We start from the raw sequence: 16,591 nt of genomic DNA, 5'->3' as shown, positions 1-16,591 counted from the left end.
CATGTTATGTAAAGGATATTTTGCTTGAAACCAAAGGAAGTAAAAAAGTTTATAATGAATTGATAAAAAATAAGGATACTCCAACATGTCAGGCTAAATGGGATATTGCTTTCCAGGATGTAAATTGGAAAAAGATCTATGGATTGGTATTTAGTATTACAAGAGATACATATATTCAATGGTTTCAAACAAGAATCATACATAGGATTTTAGCTACAAACTCACTTTTGTTTAAAATGAATATTGTTAATGATAGATTATGTACATTTTGTTTGTCTGAAGAGGAAACCTTGATTCATATATTCTGGAATTGTGAGATTATTCAAACCTTAATAAACTGTGTTAAAGAGTTTTTATCAGCCATAAATGTTTTTTTCCCATTAAATTGCCAGACATTTTTGTTGGGAACCACTTGTAAAAATTCAATTAAATATAATATACTTAGTTATGAAATTAAAAAATACATATATCTCTGTAAAAGGAGAAAAATAAGACCATCCTTTATTGGTTTAAAGAGTAGTTTAAAATTTGCTTGGAATATTTATGAAAAATCAAATATTAATGAAACAGAACTTAAAAATTGGTCAGTTGTAAAATTGTTTATCTAGACCACATACGTTTTAAAAACAGTAAAAACTTATATACTTTGTACAAGAACATAGTGTTTATATTTTCTTTACTTTTTTCACCTCTTTGCTTTGTTTATATATATAGATATATGTATATGTGTGTGTATGTGTATGTATGTGTGTGTATATATATATATATGTATGTATGTATATAAATGTATATGTATATGTATGTGTATATATGTATATATGTATATATGTGTATGTGTATGTATGTGTATGTGTATGTGTATGTATATGTATGTATATACTACTTAGATGTGTGTTCACCCTTTTAGTTATGTCATACTTGTTTTAACATCTGAAATAGAAATAAAAAGACAAGGATGTATATAATAATTCAAATTATAGATGATGTTTTGTTTAAGATGGTATCATTATTGATATAACTAAAATTTAATACACAAGTATGTATAAAATTCCCTATATTTATGAAATGTTTTGTGAGGTATGTTCCTGTGGTGTGCCCCGAAACCACGCATACCATAAATGTACGGGGACAATAAAAGGTAACACACAAAAAAAAAAAAAAAAAAAAAAAAAAAAAAAACATTTTAGAAAGTGTTAATTTATTATATTTAAATGTATTGCCATAAGTGTTTCACTTTTACGTTTAAAAGTGATTTCAAGTGGTTGATCTTTTCCCGCGTTATGGTGACGTCATTTGAAAAAATGTTTCCGGTTTCAGTCGGGTCGTTCTATTTACAGAATGGGTAAGAAAGGATTACTGAAAGGCCTCCACACACTTTGACCAGCCCAATTGCGTTCATACCCGGTATTGACATCAACCCCTAGTTTTTAATAAGATAAACAACACAATAAATAAATTGATTAGAATTGGCGCGTTGTTGCAAGCGACTTACCTTGCATATGGAAATCAACTTGGGTTTTCCAGGACGGCTTAATAAACGGAAAATGCCTGGCGTTTTTCAAGATTTTATTTTTGATAAACTGGGGTGTTACAAGGATGTGATCAACAACGAACGGACATCAAGTGAAATTCAAAATCAAAAAGTAGAGTAACAAATTTAACCAATTAAGACCAAAGTACAATTCTGGATAAACAGTATATACAACTGGGTTGTAAAATAACTGATATTCACAAATAAGCTTTTTCTAATGGTTCCATTAACCATAACGGGGCATATCACACTGAACATTGAAAGGACGTCATTGACCCTAACTCGAAACGTTTTAAAAGTAATATAATAAATCGCTATTAAATTCGAGGCAAACTCCTCGTGGGAGCCTTCGTGCAAGAGACAGCCCATTTTGCAAATCCCTGTCCAGTTGATAAACTCCTTCCCTGCATCTTACGAAGACTGTTCCGGTTGAGGATCAAGGGAAGTTATTTCCAATGATGTTTCGTCTAGCTCGACTGTCTTTCTACAATATTCATGTAATTTTCACATGATTGGCAAGTGTTTAGATGGCAAATAGATTGCGCGTTTATACAAACGATATATGAGCAATTAAATCTTTAAATAGTTTTATACATACTTTTCCTTCTCATCGTCTTCTCGTTTGATTGCTTTTCTGAGTTGCTCGATTTCCTTTTTTGCTAAATCTAACTCTTCTTGTTTTTTTGCAGTGCTATAAAAATAAACAATAAATATTATGCCATGTAAAACAAGAACCCCATTTTAGATATAACTAGAATACATTAATAAATTGATAAACTTAAAAAACTTAACTTAAAGTAACTTAAAAGACGAAACACGAGTCAACTTTGTAATGTTTTACAAAACGACACCGGAACGAATTATGTCCCCATGGTCTATAGCAACTGGATAACTCACAATGGTGAACTGAATACGTTTAAGATTGCCGTTTGTTCTATAAAACAAAAAAATAATCTTAAAAAATAGATTGACGTTTAGTTACGTTTCCTGTATAGTTTCAAACGGAAGGAAAAATCACTCATGTCCAATGGTAGCGGCTTATACCGTGTATCGGCCAACGAACCCTTGAACAAGAACCCCCCCCCCCCCCCCGACCCACACACTCAACGACAAGAAAACAATAACAATGCTAAAAGTCGATTCTAAAGCAATACATTTTGGATGCTTCAGCTCCCGCCAATAATGCAGACTCTGCACTAGCCAATTTTTCAAGGACTTTAGCCATTTCACATGATGCTTCTTCAAGTTCGACTTTTGTTCTGCAATATAAAATATACTACAAAAATAGATACTCAAGGTATAAAAGTTTCAAGAATATCGGCATTTGAGCATGTGGAAACATGTCATTCACATATGAAACCATTTTTTATTGAGAATTTCTCGCAGAACGAATATACATATGTCTTTATGGTGACGTCATACCGGTAACAATTACATGCTCTGGGTGAAACGGAAACGGTGAAAAAATACCTGGTTTCTTTTTCGGACAGTTGGTTCCGTAGAATGCCATTTTCGTCTGTTTTCTGTTGCAGCTCCCTGCAATCAAAAACCATTCCTAATCATAAAGTTCACAACAGTGTTTGCTTCAAATCATTTGGAGTATTCTCAACATTGAAAACAGTTCACAAGGTTATTATCTCACTTGGAATGATCTTCTCGACCAATTCTTTGTGCGTTCATCTCGGCATATACATCTTCCCTTTCTCTTTTTAAATCTTCTATTTCAACATCTTTTTTCGCTTGCTCTTCCTCCACAATTGAACATCTGTGAAAACATAAACTTAAAGTAGTCATTAAAAGCACCAAACATTAGGACATTTTTTTATTAATTGGTTAACAGATTTTGTTGAAAAAAAATGTAGGACGGGTGGTGCGAAAAAAAAGGATTTCATACTCATACTAATTTTGTTACAATACATGTATTTTTCATAGCGTTTGTGGCGAAACCCAAAACCAAAAGATCAAAATAACAACAAACAGGAAATACATGATCATAGATGCATACGAATGACATTTGAAATGCTTAAGTATGTTTTGATGTCTGCAATGCCTCAATATTATAATGAATATTGATATGTTCAACTGCTCACTTTGTCATACACATATGTTTGGCTTTACAATCCAATGTTCTCTCCTACCAATTTCAAATTTAACAATAATGTAATCATTATATAAGCATTTTATACACTTCCACCTTAAAATAATGTAACATTTAAAGTCAATATTATTACAAACTTTCAGTTTTAGTGTCACTTTTTGTTGATGTTTTTCGAAGCACATCCTGACTGCAAGAGTTTTTCTATTTGCAACACTATTTCCACATATCGACCTTACAATGAATATGCCTGTGTCTCCTCATTGCTTGGCACTACTTCTTCTTAACAGAAAAAGCACACTGAAGCAATTTTCACTGACTCAATTATTTTTTAAATGGAATCAGGAAATATAAATAATAAAAATGATTTTATATTTAGTAATGCATTCGTCAAAGTTATGATATTTCTCTGCAGCTTTAACAAAATTTAAGTTACCCAAGATTTTATTTACTTGAATAGTAGTCTCCATATAATTTGTTTAAGAATTTTTGCCCCCTGGGACAAACACAGGTCTATATATTTTATCAATAACTCTGGTTTTAATGTGAATTGTTACCATTGATACAGACATCAGCCTTGATGTCAGTTATTACCAAAAAATCGTTAAAATGCAGATGGTATGTTGAAAATGAGAATATTTTTTTTTGTATAATCTCAGCCCGATTAAGGCCCCCATTTTGAATTTCTAAAACTGCATCCTTATGTTGCAAGAAACAGGCTACAGGTTTTACATCATTTCATGTGCGCGGAAAAAAAAACAAATGGGATTTCCTTTTTCAATATTTTTTTTAATTTTTTTTTAACAAAAGTTTTTAAAAGTTTTCGAAATTATTGGGCGGCGGATCCGTTAACCAGTTTAATAAAAAAAAGGCCTTACAACTTACAAAATTGCTTATTATAATCTTTTTCTTTTTGGAATCACTAAGAGGTGATCCTTTTATTCATAAAAACATATACAAATCATAAACATGACAAATGTTGAACAAGAAAATCATGATATACAACGATTTCATCTTAAAACATTGCATTTTTACTAAACTAATATAACTGGTGTTTTTTTAACAGAATATTCTTAGTTGCTTTTAAATTTCATAATGAACCTATTGAGAAAAGGACAATGAATTCCTTTATTCTTATATAATGTTTGAATAATCAAAAGGTCGGAATTTAATAATGCACATAAGTTAACAAATTTCTGCCTTCTTTCAGATAAAAAGTACGATTTATAAATACAGTAACCTAATTGAGATAGAAGAGTATTGATAATATTATATTCTTTGTATTCAATTTTATATCCAAAAGTATTTCGAGGCTTTTCATCTGTTTATGTATATTACAATGTTTAAAGGTGTCATTTATCTTCGACCAAAAATGAGAAAGATACGGGCAATTAATAAGAAAGTAGTCATACTCTTCGACTTGGTTGCAGTGATTACAAAGAGGACTTGCTGAGATATTCCAGCGGAATAGGTTTAGATTTGTAGCCATGATGCTATGTAGTAGTTTGAACTTGAACTGTTTAACTTTATTTTCTGGAATTATCCAATATAAAACAAAATACCATGATCGCCAGTTTATTGGTTTGTTGAAAGTTTCTTGCCAGTATTTATGTATGAAGGGTTTTTCAAATACAGCGTTACAAAAAATATGATAAATATCTTTATCGATGAGACCGTCTAACTGCTTTTGACCGTATTTAAGATTTAATCACGTTTTAACCTGTGTGTTTACAGATTGAGTCGATTTAATTACAATTTTCCAGTCGTTTGGGATAGCTTTTATTATTGTGTTTACCTCTGAAGTCCACTCACATTTCACTTTTAAGGCTTGCACAATCCTTCTCACGTCTATCTTACCAGATAATGAAATTATATCGTTTAGAAACATAAATCCAGAGTCAATCCAGTCTTTGAATAGTAGACATTTATTATTGAATTTTATATATTTATTTCCTCATAAAACTTGAGTTCGAATTGAATAAAATTCATTCTTAATATTGTTTGACCTTGAAATTGATTTAAATTCTAACCACGTATTGATCAAGTCTCGGTAGAAAACAAAGAGTTTTAAGTTTTGTCCAGATGGGAGTTTAAGTGAGTCTAAATTCATATTAAAGACAAGATAATTTGGTCCGAATTGATCAAGAAAATATGATGCGATTACTTTCCAATTTGCATTTGATTTTGAAATTTACCCATTTAAGTTTTACTTAATCTTACTTCAGTGTTTAAAGATGGCAAAAAATATTAAAGCATATGCACAACCTTTCTTTTAGAATACTGTTCTGCTCGGCTGTGTCACTCAGCTTATGCAATTCCCTAAAATAATAAAATATTTTAGTATGATGATGATGATGATGATGATGATGATGATGATGCATTTGTAATCATTAAAAAGAAAGCAAATGCACCCTATTGGAAATGAAATAGACAAAATAAAAGACATACCATTGTAGCTGTACCAAATTAGTCTTATATTTCAGTTGTATCGTAAGCTCTTTTACAGCACCGTGATTTTCCTCAATACTTTTTATTAAGGCACTGCAAGAAGAGAAAACATATGGTGTCATAATTCTGCCGTAATATAACCTGATATCGATCGCGAATTGTTTCCTTTTAACCACTTAATTTTCGCGATAATGATCTAGTTATCTAGTTAATATTCGCGTTTCCTTTTTGGTAAGAAAAATATCATAATACTAAAAACAGGCTTGAAAATGCCCAGAACTGCAACCTATTACCTTTTTAAGCTGTACAACAATAACAGGTAAACTCGTTATGGTTTGCGAATTCCACTTAATAAGTAACATACTAACTGGTTAACGTAATAAAATTCATGTTACCACTTAGCTATAAATGTATTCCACATTCAGGCGCTAACAGGTTATCTAGTTATGATTTGCGAATTCCACTTAATAAGTAACATACTAATTGGTTAACGTAATGTGTGTTACCACTTACTAAGTGAAATTCGCAAATCATAGGTAAAATTGAGTGGTTAACACGAAACAATTCAATGTATGCCACCATAAAACACAAAGTGTTCTTTCTTAAGAACAAGAAATATATACATGACAATCTGATTAATTATCCCTCATTCAGTTATCAATAATGACTGTCTCTTTCGAGCCGAAGAACATTTCTTTATTCAGGATTGTTGGGATAAGAGTGAGGTTTGTGCATGAAAACTGGTGTAACCCCCCAGTTATTTACATTTTACTGACCATTCCAAGGCGGTACCGAACTCTCCTCGATAAACATTCCTAGTGTTTTATATAGTTTATATGCATCTGTGTTGTTTTAAGAGTTTGTGCTGTTGTTCCATGTTTCTTGTTTGTGATTTTTTGTGTGATATGTCTTTGGCGTTTACCCTGTTTGTGTGGGGGGTTTAAACTTTTGGCTACTGAGCTTGTTTCTGTTGTTTTTTCGTAAGTATTTCATCCAGTGATTAGTGCTTACATGTAAGGGTTTTACAACTTTAAGGGTTTTGTGAATGAAATCATTGACACGGAAGCACGGTAAGATAAACGAAATCGTCGTAAATGTATCAATATTCTTTTATGTCTTTTTTGCAAAGTTTTGGGGATTAGTAAGGAAGGTGTAAAATAGAATGAAATGTAATGTAAATGGAGTTTGTATTATTGTTTTGTTGCTGCTCTGTAAAACCTAGATGTTGCGTTATATATAGACGAGATGTGTTCACATTTTCATTTAAGATTAACAACTTGGTGCATCTTCGCTTTAACATATGTTTCATATATAATTAAACACCGCACTTTATATACAGCAGTTGCTTGGTCAAAACGTCTAGGTCAAAAGCCGATGACGTACAGCTGCGTTGAAAATGAACATTTATTCGTTTTCTATCCATGTATCCTAACTAAATTTATGTATTTATGTATTTGAATGATATTGCTGGAAAAGGAATACACCATTACATTGGTAGAATTAAATTTTTAACAAATTTTAAATAGAAGGTTTGTATACCAAGTAAGGTCTACATTAATTCTCACATACCTCTTTTCTTTTTTGATTTCTTTTATCTTTTCATTTTTGACTGTAACCTTTGTTTGAAGTTCTTCTATCCTTGCCTTGTTTGTCTCACTATCTCCACTGTAAAACAAATCACATAAACATGCTCGAAAAACATGCTTCATATAAATTGCACATAATAAGCTGAACTAAGTCGATGTTTGTTTTTTTATTTGTATTTACCATGTTTACCTTAACTGATCCCTTTCTTCCGAGAGCTGTCTGACTTCACCTTTCAAAACGACTATTTGCTCTCTGAAATAAGTCATATAAACAAGAATTAGCAAAATATAGGCTTCATAGTTATCGTTTCATATCTTAATGTTCAGATTAAAGTACAAACGATTTTTGTTGAAAGCAATGGTACATACTTATGTTCTTCAACTGTTTCATTCAAGTTTTCAATCTTTTGATTCTTCTCATCTAGCTGGAGGGATATCTGTTCCTGTGTAAGGCTGTTTGCGTCGACACTAAGATGACTAGGTGCACAAAATCTAAAACATTTTTATATAACACAAATTTGCACAGCAGTTCTAAATAAAACTATAAAACAGATACAAGTTTATGCCACGACACAGCTTAAGATTAAGTCGAAACAGTCCTCATCGACATAATTATGCATAGTCACTATCCAATGATTTTATGCGTTTTGCATGTGCAACTCTGTTTCATATCTTAGTAGCTGAGTATGTATACCTTGTATGACTCTGGTCGTGGGAATGATTGTCAATCTCTTGACCCTCCTCTGACGTTGTTCTGCAACTCAATGAATCATTTAAACAAATATGACTTCAATGATTAAAATTTGTGTTTTAATAACCACATATATCCGCGTGCGAAATCGCATGCGAAAGTTTGCAAAAAAACGGGAACTCTTTGTATGGCGTCATGAGAGTGATCTTCATACCAAGTGTCAAAACTCCATAACAGTTTATTCAAAAACTACCGTTAGAGGAAACAAATTAATTTCCATTGTTAACCATGCTTGGAAGGTGACAAATCCGATTCACGGAAATCTGGTTAAAGTAAAAGGTTGCTTGAAATAGGTTCGATCATTATAAAAAACGTCTTTTATAAACAATGACCAGCCAGCTGACCAATTTACTGTTCCTTTGGTAATTTGTTATTGCTTAAAATCAACACAATATCTTATTATCCTGAAATGCATATTTAGTATAGAACTACGGCTGACCTGCATACTACGCGTTCTATTGATGTTACGACCTTGAAAAGCTGGTTTTGATGTTCCTCGAGTCCCTCGAGTTTGTGTAACACCCTGAAATGTTCATGGTATCGATATGTCAATATTCCTCCTATAAGACACCGTTTACACCATTTCCTCGCCCATGAATCATAATTGATAACACGTTATTGTCATTAGCTTTAAAATGAGTAAAGAACATATGCAGTAATTCAAATACCATTGGTCTAAAAACGAAACGAAAACGTTCCTTATGCAGTGTTTAAGTGATGTAATGTACTTTGATATATTTAGTGCAGAAAAAACATGTTTTTATCCCAAGAAATCTTATTATTTTAGTACACAAGTTTACAAGTACTTCAGACTCACTGTGAAATAAAGCCTTGAAATAATGATAAATTTTCGTCACATTTTATTTTAGCATGTATAGTTAAAAAATCAAAGAACCTTCTACCTCTTGTTATAGCCGTAAAACCTTTCGACAAACTTGAACAAGTCTGAAGTACAAGTTAAAATGAGATAAAGCCTTTTTGGTATAAAAAATAAATATACAATTGAAACTTACCTATTGTACAAAGTGCATAATGAATGCTAAGGGTAAATAAAACATGTAATTTGACGATGGCATAGACACCTAGCATGTTCACTTATGGAATAGAAAAGAGAAGAATCAGAGCATGCTGCTATGAGTACAGCATATATTTATCATTGTTGAACTCTGGTGAATGAGCATGGCTCAACGATATTGGTGAAATAAAACATTACATTTACAATATAAAACACACATTAATCCACGGTAACATTTTCAGTATTTCATTTGTCAAAGAAGCTAAATAACGGGAGTAAAATACAGTGAAAGAAAATATCTGCGGAATTACTTTTATTATTGTATACAACGTATTGAATTTTACTTACTGATGTATTACACCGCTATGGACACATGTTCCCCCCCCCCCTCCCCCAGTTTTTGCGAATATTCCCAATTCTAAATATACCTGGATTTTTCTACCACGTAAAACCCAAATAATTTAAAAATAAAGTTGGCATATACTTATTATTAGCATTACATTGTGCTTCTAAACAAGATCAGAGCTGATATGTTTTAAACCCTGTAGCCTTTAAAGAGTATTATTTAGAAATAATATGAGCTGGTTCACTACAAGGTCAGTGCTAAATGTTTTATAAAACACTATAGTTTCTTCTGTATTATAGTTATAACGTTTGCTGACTACATAAAGAAATCTGATATGCTATGTTATTAAATCCAATCGCTTAAATATCAGCCTTTAAAGAGTACTGTTTACAAAGGATTTGACCTGGTTGTAACATTCAAAATACTTTGTCACTTCGTTTATAAAGCCATAGATATGTATCATTTAATAACAGAGTAATGGGCGGTTGTTTCAATTACAAGGTTTATAATTATTACGTTCTGGCATAGTAATAACATTTGAGAGACATACTATATCATCGTCCGATACTGTGTGTTCTACTGTGATTAAATGTTCAATTATTGAAGAGAATTTCAAAGACAGCACAATTGCTCTAGACCATTTGCAACAAATAATGGTATTCACCTCAAAGTCCGATGCTCCTCTCTTATTTCTTCTTCTGTTCTTTTTCCGAGTCTAAATTAAAATATGATATATCCAACTTCAACATATGCTTTCTCGATTCATTTGGCTCCTTATATACATACATACATAATTAAATGTTGAATAATCAAGCATGAAATACTTAAAATATTGTAAAAACTATGTGGAATGGATAAAAACAATGGTCGGCTGTTTTCTTAAGTTAAGATAGTTTCTTACTGTCATTCATTCAACATATCGGCAAGAAAGTCAACGAAAACATGAACAAAATATAACCTCGAATTCTTTCGTTCTTCATGGCATTTTGATCCAAAGGTATCCTTTAAATCCAAACATTGTTGGTCAGAGGTAGCCATTTTTACTGACGGTTTATTATGAGATATTACTCGTCTAAATAACTTCCTCTTTTCTTAAATGTTTCGTTGTAAAGAGCGTTAACTACATGTACTCGATAGTATGATTTACTTCCGTTTTTGAATATGACTGTTGTATTTCATTATGGACAGAGCTTCGGTGTCAATTACTTTAAAATGTATAACCAAACATCAACATAAAATTATTGACACTTGATTGACGTAAATGCATGACACTTTCATTCGAAGATTTCAGAAGTTTAAATTTATGTTCCGGTGAATGTATTTAATTCTTGAACACTAGAGATCATAACATTTGTCTTAAAGAGACCGCTATGAGTGTTTCAGGCGTTGCACCACCATTGCTGTCATCGAATTGACATGACGCTTTAACGAATACAATCCCACGTGCCTTTGTGTGTCCAGGGTTATCACATGACAAGTGAATCATTCCATTGGTTTAACAGCTCCAAATAATTATATTAGGATGCTTCGGCGACAATTCAATTGTCTCAATCCAACAGAGACTGATGTTTCCCTATTTTACGAACGACTAAACAGCTATTAACTTTGAATAAAGTATGACTTTGACCAAGTACAGTCCCCATTCCTTAACCTACATATTTTCTAATAGCAAGATATTTGTCTTATATTGCCAACAACCCTGATATTGGCTAGGCCTGACACGCGAGGGCTTGCTAAACCGTGCTTTTACTTGTACTTTATGTACATGTGTGTTGCTGTTTGGCTTTACAATTTCCGAATCTCCATGTAATGACATTTAAAACTCATTTTTTCCCTTGAGATTATACATTTCCCTAGTTTAATTTGTATTCATGTTTAAATATGATAATTGGAAAATCGCTTTTCACGAGCCTACTGAAATCTTTTGACGTATATCTCCCATTTCATTTCAATTTGCACTCGAATTTGGTTTGTTTACGCTTTGCAAGTAACTATATATATATATATATATATATATATATATATATATATATATATATATATATATATATATATATATATATATATATATATACGCAAAACCCAAGTGTATGGACATTGCCCGAGTTGTTGCCATCACAGAATAACTTGGTGTTAAATACCCCTGTGAAATCATAACTTTAGCTACTGAAATTCGAAATCCAAACAGAATAGCTACTGTATGACATGTATTTCTATGATTGTTTTGTATTATCTTAGGATCTTTTTGTTTAAATTCAATTAGATCGTCTGTTTGTTCTGTTCTGTTTAAATTTGTACATAGTAAAATTCGTCGATGATGTAGCACTAAAAAGAGAAAATGTGCTCGTACAAGTTGCCTGTAGCAGTTTTCAGCACTATGTGTATAATTTTGTATCGTCCTGTGTTTGCGCTTTTGGGTAGCTATATTCTGAACTGAGCTTTCTCGCTCTATGGAAATCTCTTTTTTTTGCAATGGCAAACGTTGATAACATTTGACAAAATTTTGGGTCGGGTCGGTTTATATAACGAACGGGAACATGAACGTATAAACTACTTTTTTTGAGAGGTACGTAATCCAGATAAACAAACGTTGGCAAAATTAAGGTCCAGAATTCTGGTATCATTTAAATCACTACATTCAACGTCAGCATTTCTACTGACTGTTTGTTATCAGTCATCTAAAGTCACCTTGTATGCGCAGACATGATTACAATTTTTCCGCATGTAGTTGCCATGGCTATTGTATTTTGTTATGTTCAAAGCTTCTTTGCCAATGTCTTAAAATATCATGAGCAAACAAAAACTAACTTTAATTTCAATTAAATTACTAAGAATAATACACACAATTTCATATTGATAAAATCACATGATAAAGGAATATCCCGCATGCTGACATAACATTTTACAATAAATCATTATTTTTAAAACATATGCCATGAACTGGCGTATTTTATGGCTGAAGTGCCTGACAACTATCTCTCTTATACATGCATAATGTAAGTAGGCCACTCTTTAAACTCAAGGGACCATAGCTCACTCGTATTTAAAGAAATCACATTCTTGTTTAGACGCCACTGTTATTAAATTGGACTTGTTACAGGGACTTCCGCCATTCGGCGTTATTTATGAATCTATATTTTCACCTCAACTTCTATTCCTTAAATGAACTGGCTTTCGGCAATTGCGTTTATCAATCGATGAACGTAACATCTTCGGATATGTTCAGATTGCTTTCATCGCATAACAATATACATGAAAACTATTGATCTTGCAATTGTTTGTATTGTGTCAGCAGGTCCCGTAAAATATAAATAAACATTTTAGAAAGTGTGAATTTATTATATTTTGAAAGGAATTGTTGCCATAAGTGTTTCAATTTTATGTTTAAAAGTGATTTTAAGTGGTTGATCATTTCCCGGGTAATTTTTGACGTCATTTGAAAAAAGCCGTATGAATGATCCAGGATGCACTCTCTTTGATAGCGTGTGTCTGTCTGTTCTTTTGTGTGGATATGCGTTTTATTGTAATATTGGTGAAAGTTATGGATCTCAACTTGGACCGTAAGCATGCGCCTATGGCTTGGTTCTTAAGTATGTACTGCTTTAATCATTTTGATCCTTGAACAATCCTTGAACAATCTGAATTGATTTGTTAATGGATAAAAAAGTTTAATATAAAAACACCAATTGAGAACAAATAAATATTTTAAATAATACTAATGGTTTGCATATAAACGTACATTAAATATTATGCTGTGGCTTCTGAATTAAATACTATTATTCGCGATTATAAGATTTAGTCTTTTCGCCTAAACAAATTTTAAGTGCATGTGTAATCCAAACAAATATTGTAAAACTATCAAAATACCTTAAAATATGCATGTTCATGTTTGTTCAACTGTAAAGCAAGATAAGATATCAAACATGTGTTAAAAACAGATTGCTGAAAGGAGTGCGACAGCTTTATTTTGAAAGATAAGTATTGTAATATTGGCGCGTACATGTCGATATTAGGCTTAAGTTTCATAGCCAATATTTAAAATCATCGACCAAATCATGGTGTTAAATCAGTTCAGTCCTTTCATAAAACAAAAATGCCAAGAGAGAACAAAATGTTCGATAAAATCTTCCTACGTTTCATTCTTTCTAAATATTCCTGTACAAATCTCCTCAATTTGACATGACATACTAATGCGGGCCTAATAAATTCCACATTTAGCAATGAAGAAATCTTGACTTCGATGGTAAATTAATAAATGTGTTCACGTTTATACATCGTCGGCAACCACGGTACATTTTCCGTTACACTTCAAAGATGCTTGCGCAGTAGTGTACCGGGGGTATCCGACGATGGCGTTTATATGGACATAGTTTTCTCTTTTTTTCCGACTCTTTTATCTCGTAATTAAACGCGACAAACGAGTTCCACGAATAAAGCTTTAGTATTAAAAGTTAATACGCGTTATTTCCATCGTAGCATTTTATTGTTCCTTTACGGTTGTACATTTAGAGCATTTGCATAATTTCAGATTTAGCGTTATCAGCATTGTACTGAAGTATGAAATATGAACATTCAATGTTGAACAATACTGATAACAAGTGTTCAAAGAAGACCTCAAATCGTAATCAGGTATTATCAGATCTATTTTTACATTACATGTTTAAATAATCAATGCGCCTATGTCACGTAATGGGACATATGGTGTTATGCTGTCTCAGATAGTGCGATATTTTGAAATATGATTAAAATTGCAACGTAAGTATAAATTTTAAAGTAAGCCGAAGAAATCTTAAATAAATTTTGCTCCTTAACGAGGGGAATATATAATGAAAGATAATTACACAGCCTTACTTTAGCTGCTACAAATAGTCGAAACGTCCTAAGCCAATATCGGGTTTCATTTAATTAACTTTACACAAGCAACTAACTTGACCGATGAAAGCAGTGTTAATATATCATGGCTCATAAAGAATGTCAGATACTGTTATGAAACTTGTTAATTGCATTAAAAACTCATCAATTTACATAACATATTCTCAGGAAATGACAGGCACTTTTCGGTTATAGTTTTGGGCCACATTAAAAACGTTTTTGGATGGATTTGTTTTGGCTGTGAACATAATTGTAAAAAAACTTGTCGCGACTACAACATTTTAACGATTTCGGCGCTTTTATTGTCATTGGCTTTGATTGCTGCTAGTAATTGTTCTAAGTTCTAAGTTCTGTACTACTGCGTGTGATTGTAAATGAAATTATACGAGTGCTGTTCCGGTATCTCATATACTTTGAAAATAAATATATCTTGATGGTTTGGCGTCATGTCAATTGTTTCAATCTAACCGAAACTGATGTTTCCCTACTCTGGATGTATTGTGTGCTTCAATAGCATTTCACCCTTGAATGTCTTAAAAGCTTATTAACTTTCCACAGAATATATAATTTACCAAGAACAATATCCATTCTTCGACCTAATTATTAGATATTAGCTAGATTTATTGTCAGCAACACTGATAATGATTGAGCTTGATATTCGAGGAGTTGCTAAGCAGTACTTGTTCTTGCGTGGAAACCCATAACATTGCAGATGGGATTAAAAGTCGTTTGTGCATCTGACTGTGCTGATTCTAACAAAAAAGTTTATCTAGAAATAGCTCAAGGTCATCAACAAAAAGTGCAAATAGGATTGGGGACATTATCTCCCCTTGCCTTCAATCAAAATATTCGGTCAGCGAACTACACATTCTTAACAATTCTAAGCACTTTCATCAACTCCTGATCTATATAACTTTAACAAGAGGCTTTTTGAACTAACTCAATCGAAAGCACGTTTCATATTAATAAAGGCACAATTCAACCATTGTTTATACTTTATCAGTTTATGGACAATTGCATGGAAAACAAAAATAGCATGTGAAGTAGACCTACCCATGCGAAATCCAAATTGTGAATCGCTCAGCACTTCATTCTTTTCTGCCCAGGTGTTTACTCGTTTATTTAATATACCGTTAAAACTCTTTGCAAAACTGCTAATATTATTCCCCTGTAACTACTTAGATTGCATGTTTTTTTCTTCTTTTTCGTTATCTCATTTTAACTTTAGTAGGGGTCATTTCAGACAGTCAGTTGGGTCACTGTCAATTTCTTAAACAATGGCCTTATTACATTTAAAAAAAGTAAAATTCGGCTTCTGATAGAAATTTCAAAATGGAGCTGTTCAATTGATTTTTTTATATATTTAAAGAACGTAGCTTAAGCTACAATAATATTTGGACGCAAAATAAAAATTAATCTTAAATGATATAATTAAGATGTCATTATTTAATCAATTCAAGTGGGTTTTTATCCTTCAAACTCTAGGGTCATAAAATTATACATTTTCGCAAAAAGAATATGCATGTGCACAAACATTTCTGCTGAGAGTGGTTAATCTTTCTTGTATCTATACATGTACCAGATAAAATTAAAACTATAGTTTGTACAGGGTCCTTTTACGACATGTATATTTGAATTTAAACATACCATTTAAATGGAATAATAAAAATATGGTGTACACAAGCGGCAAATGCAGTATTTTTTATTAGCACTTGCACTGGGATTTCTTTGATGCACTGAGGAAGACATTTTATAAATAGGTATATAACCTTTATAATTTTTTTGAAAAAAAATGCAAAGTTAACCATTATGCAAACACGTATAATAATTATTCAAACTAGTTTATCGTTCTAAACAAAGAATATCAGAGGTAACAAATGAACAATTATTTAGCTCCCACTGAATTAAGAGCATATTAATCGGACTCGCTCATGGTTTTGCACCAAA

General features: G+C 32.0%; 1 protein-coding gene across 2 annotated transcripts; it reads right to left on the bottom strand.

Annotated features, from left to right (window-relative positions):
• Positions 1-1,549: 1,549 nt before the first annotated feature.
• Positions 1,550-10,888, bottom strand: LOC128210097 (uncharacterized). Of its 2 annotated transcripts, none has more exons than XM_052914348.1 (14): positions 10,731-10,888; positions 10,437-10,487; positions 8,851-8,934; positions 8,355-8,414; positions 8,030-8,137; positions 7,851-7,913; positions 7,644-7,739; positions 6,075-6,167; positions 5,892-5,945; positions 3,174-3,296; positions 3,002-3,067; positions 2,686-2,790; positions 2,130-2,222; positions 1,550-2,015 (listed from the first exon to the last, which is right to left on the bottom strand). In XM_052914348.1, the coding sequence occupies exons 1-14, from the start codon at positions 10,808-10,810 to the stop codon at positions 1,943-1,945; spliced, it is 1,149 nt and encodes a 382-aa protein (XP_052770308.1). In that variant the 5' UTR covers positions 10,811-10,888; the 3' UTR covers positions 1,550-1,942. The 2 variants fall into 2 exon arrangements, with proteins under 2 accessions (XP_052770308.1, XP_052770307.1); XM_052914347.1 differs by having other exon boundaries at positions 8,030-8,152; positions 10,731-10,885.
• Between the last annotated feature and the right edge of the window lie 5,703 nt (positions 10,889-16,591).

Source organism: Mya arenaria, chromosome 2 (assembly GCF_026914265.1).
Source record: "Mya arenaria isolate MELC-2E11 chromosome 2, ASM2691426v1".
Classification (NCBI taxonomy): domain Eukaryota; kingdom Metazoa; phylum Mollusca; class Bivalvia; order Myida; family Myidae; genus Mya; species Mya arenaria.
Note: the sequence above shows the minus strand (reverse complement) of the source record. Positions and strands in the feature narration are given on the sequence as shown.

Coding starts and splice junctions, on each gene's coding strand:
- LOC128210097 (XM_052914347.1), bottom strand. CDS start 10,810: ATGGCTACCTCTGACCAACAATGTTTGGATTTAAAGGATACCTTTGGA. Junction 2,791..3,001: donor CTGTCCGAAAAAGAAACCAG/GTATTTTTTCAC, acceptor TTTATATTGCAG/AACAAAAGTCGAACTTGAAG. Junction 2,016..2,129: donor GAAGACGATGAGAAGGAAAA/GTATGTATAAAA, acceptor TGAATATTGTAG/AAAGACAGTCGAGCTAGACG.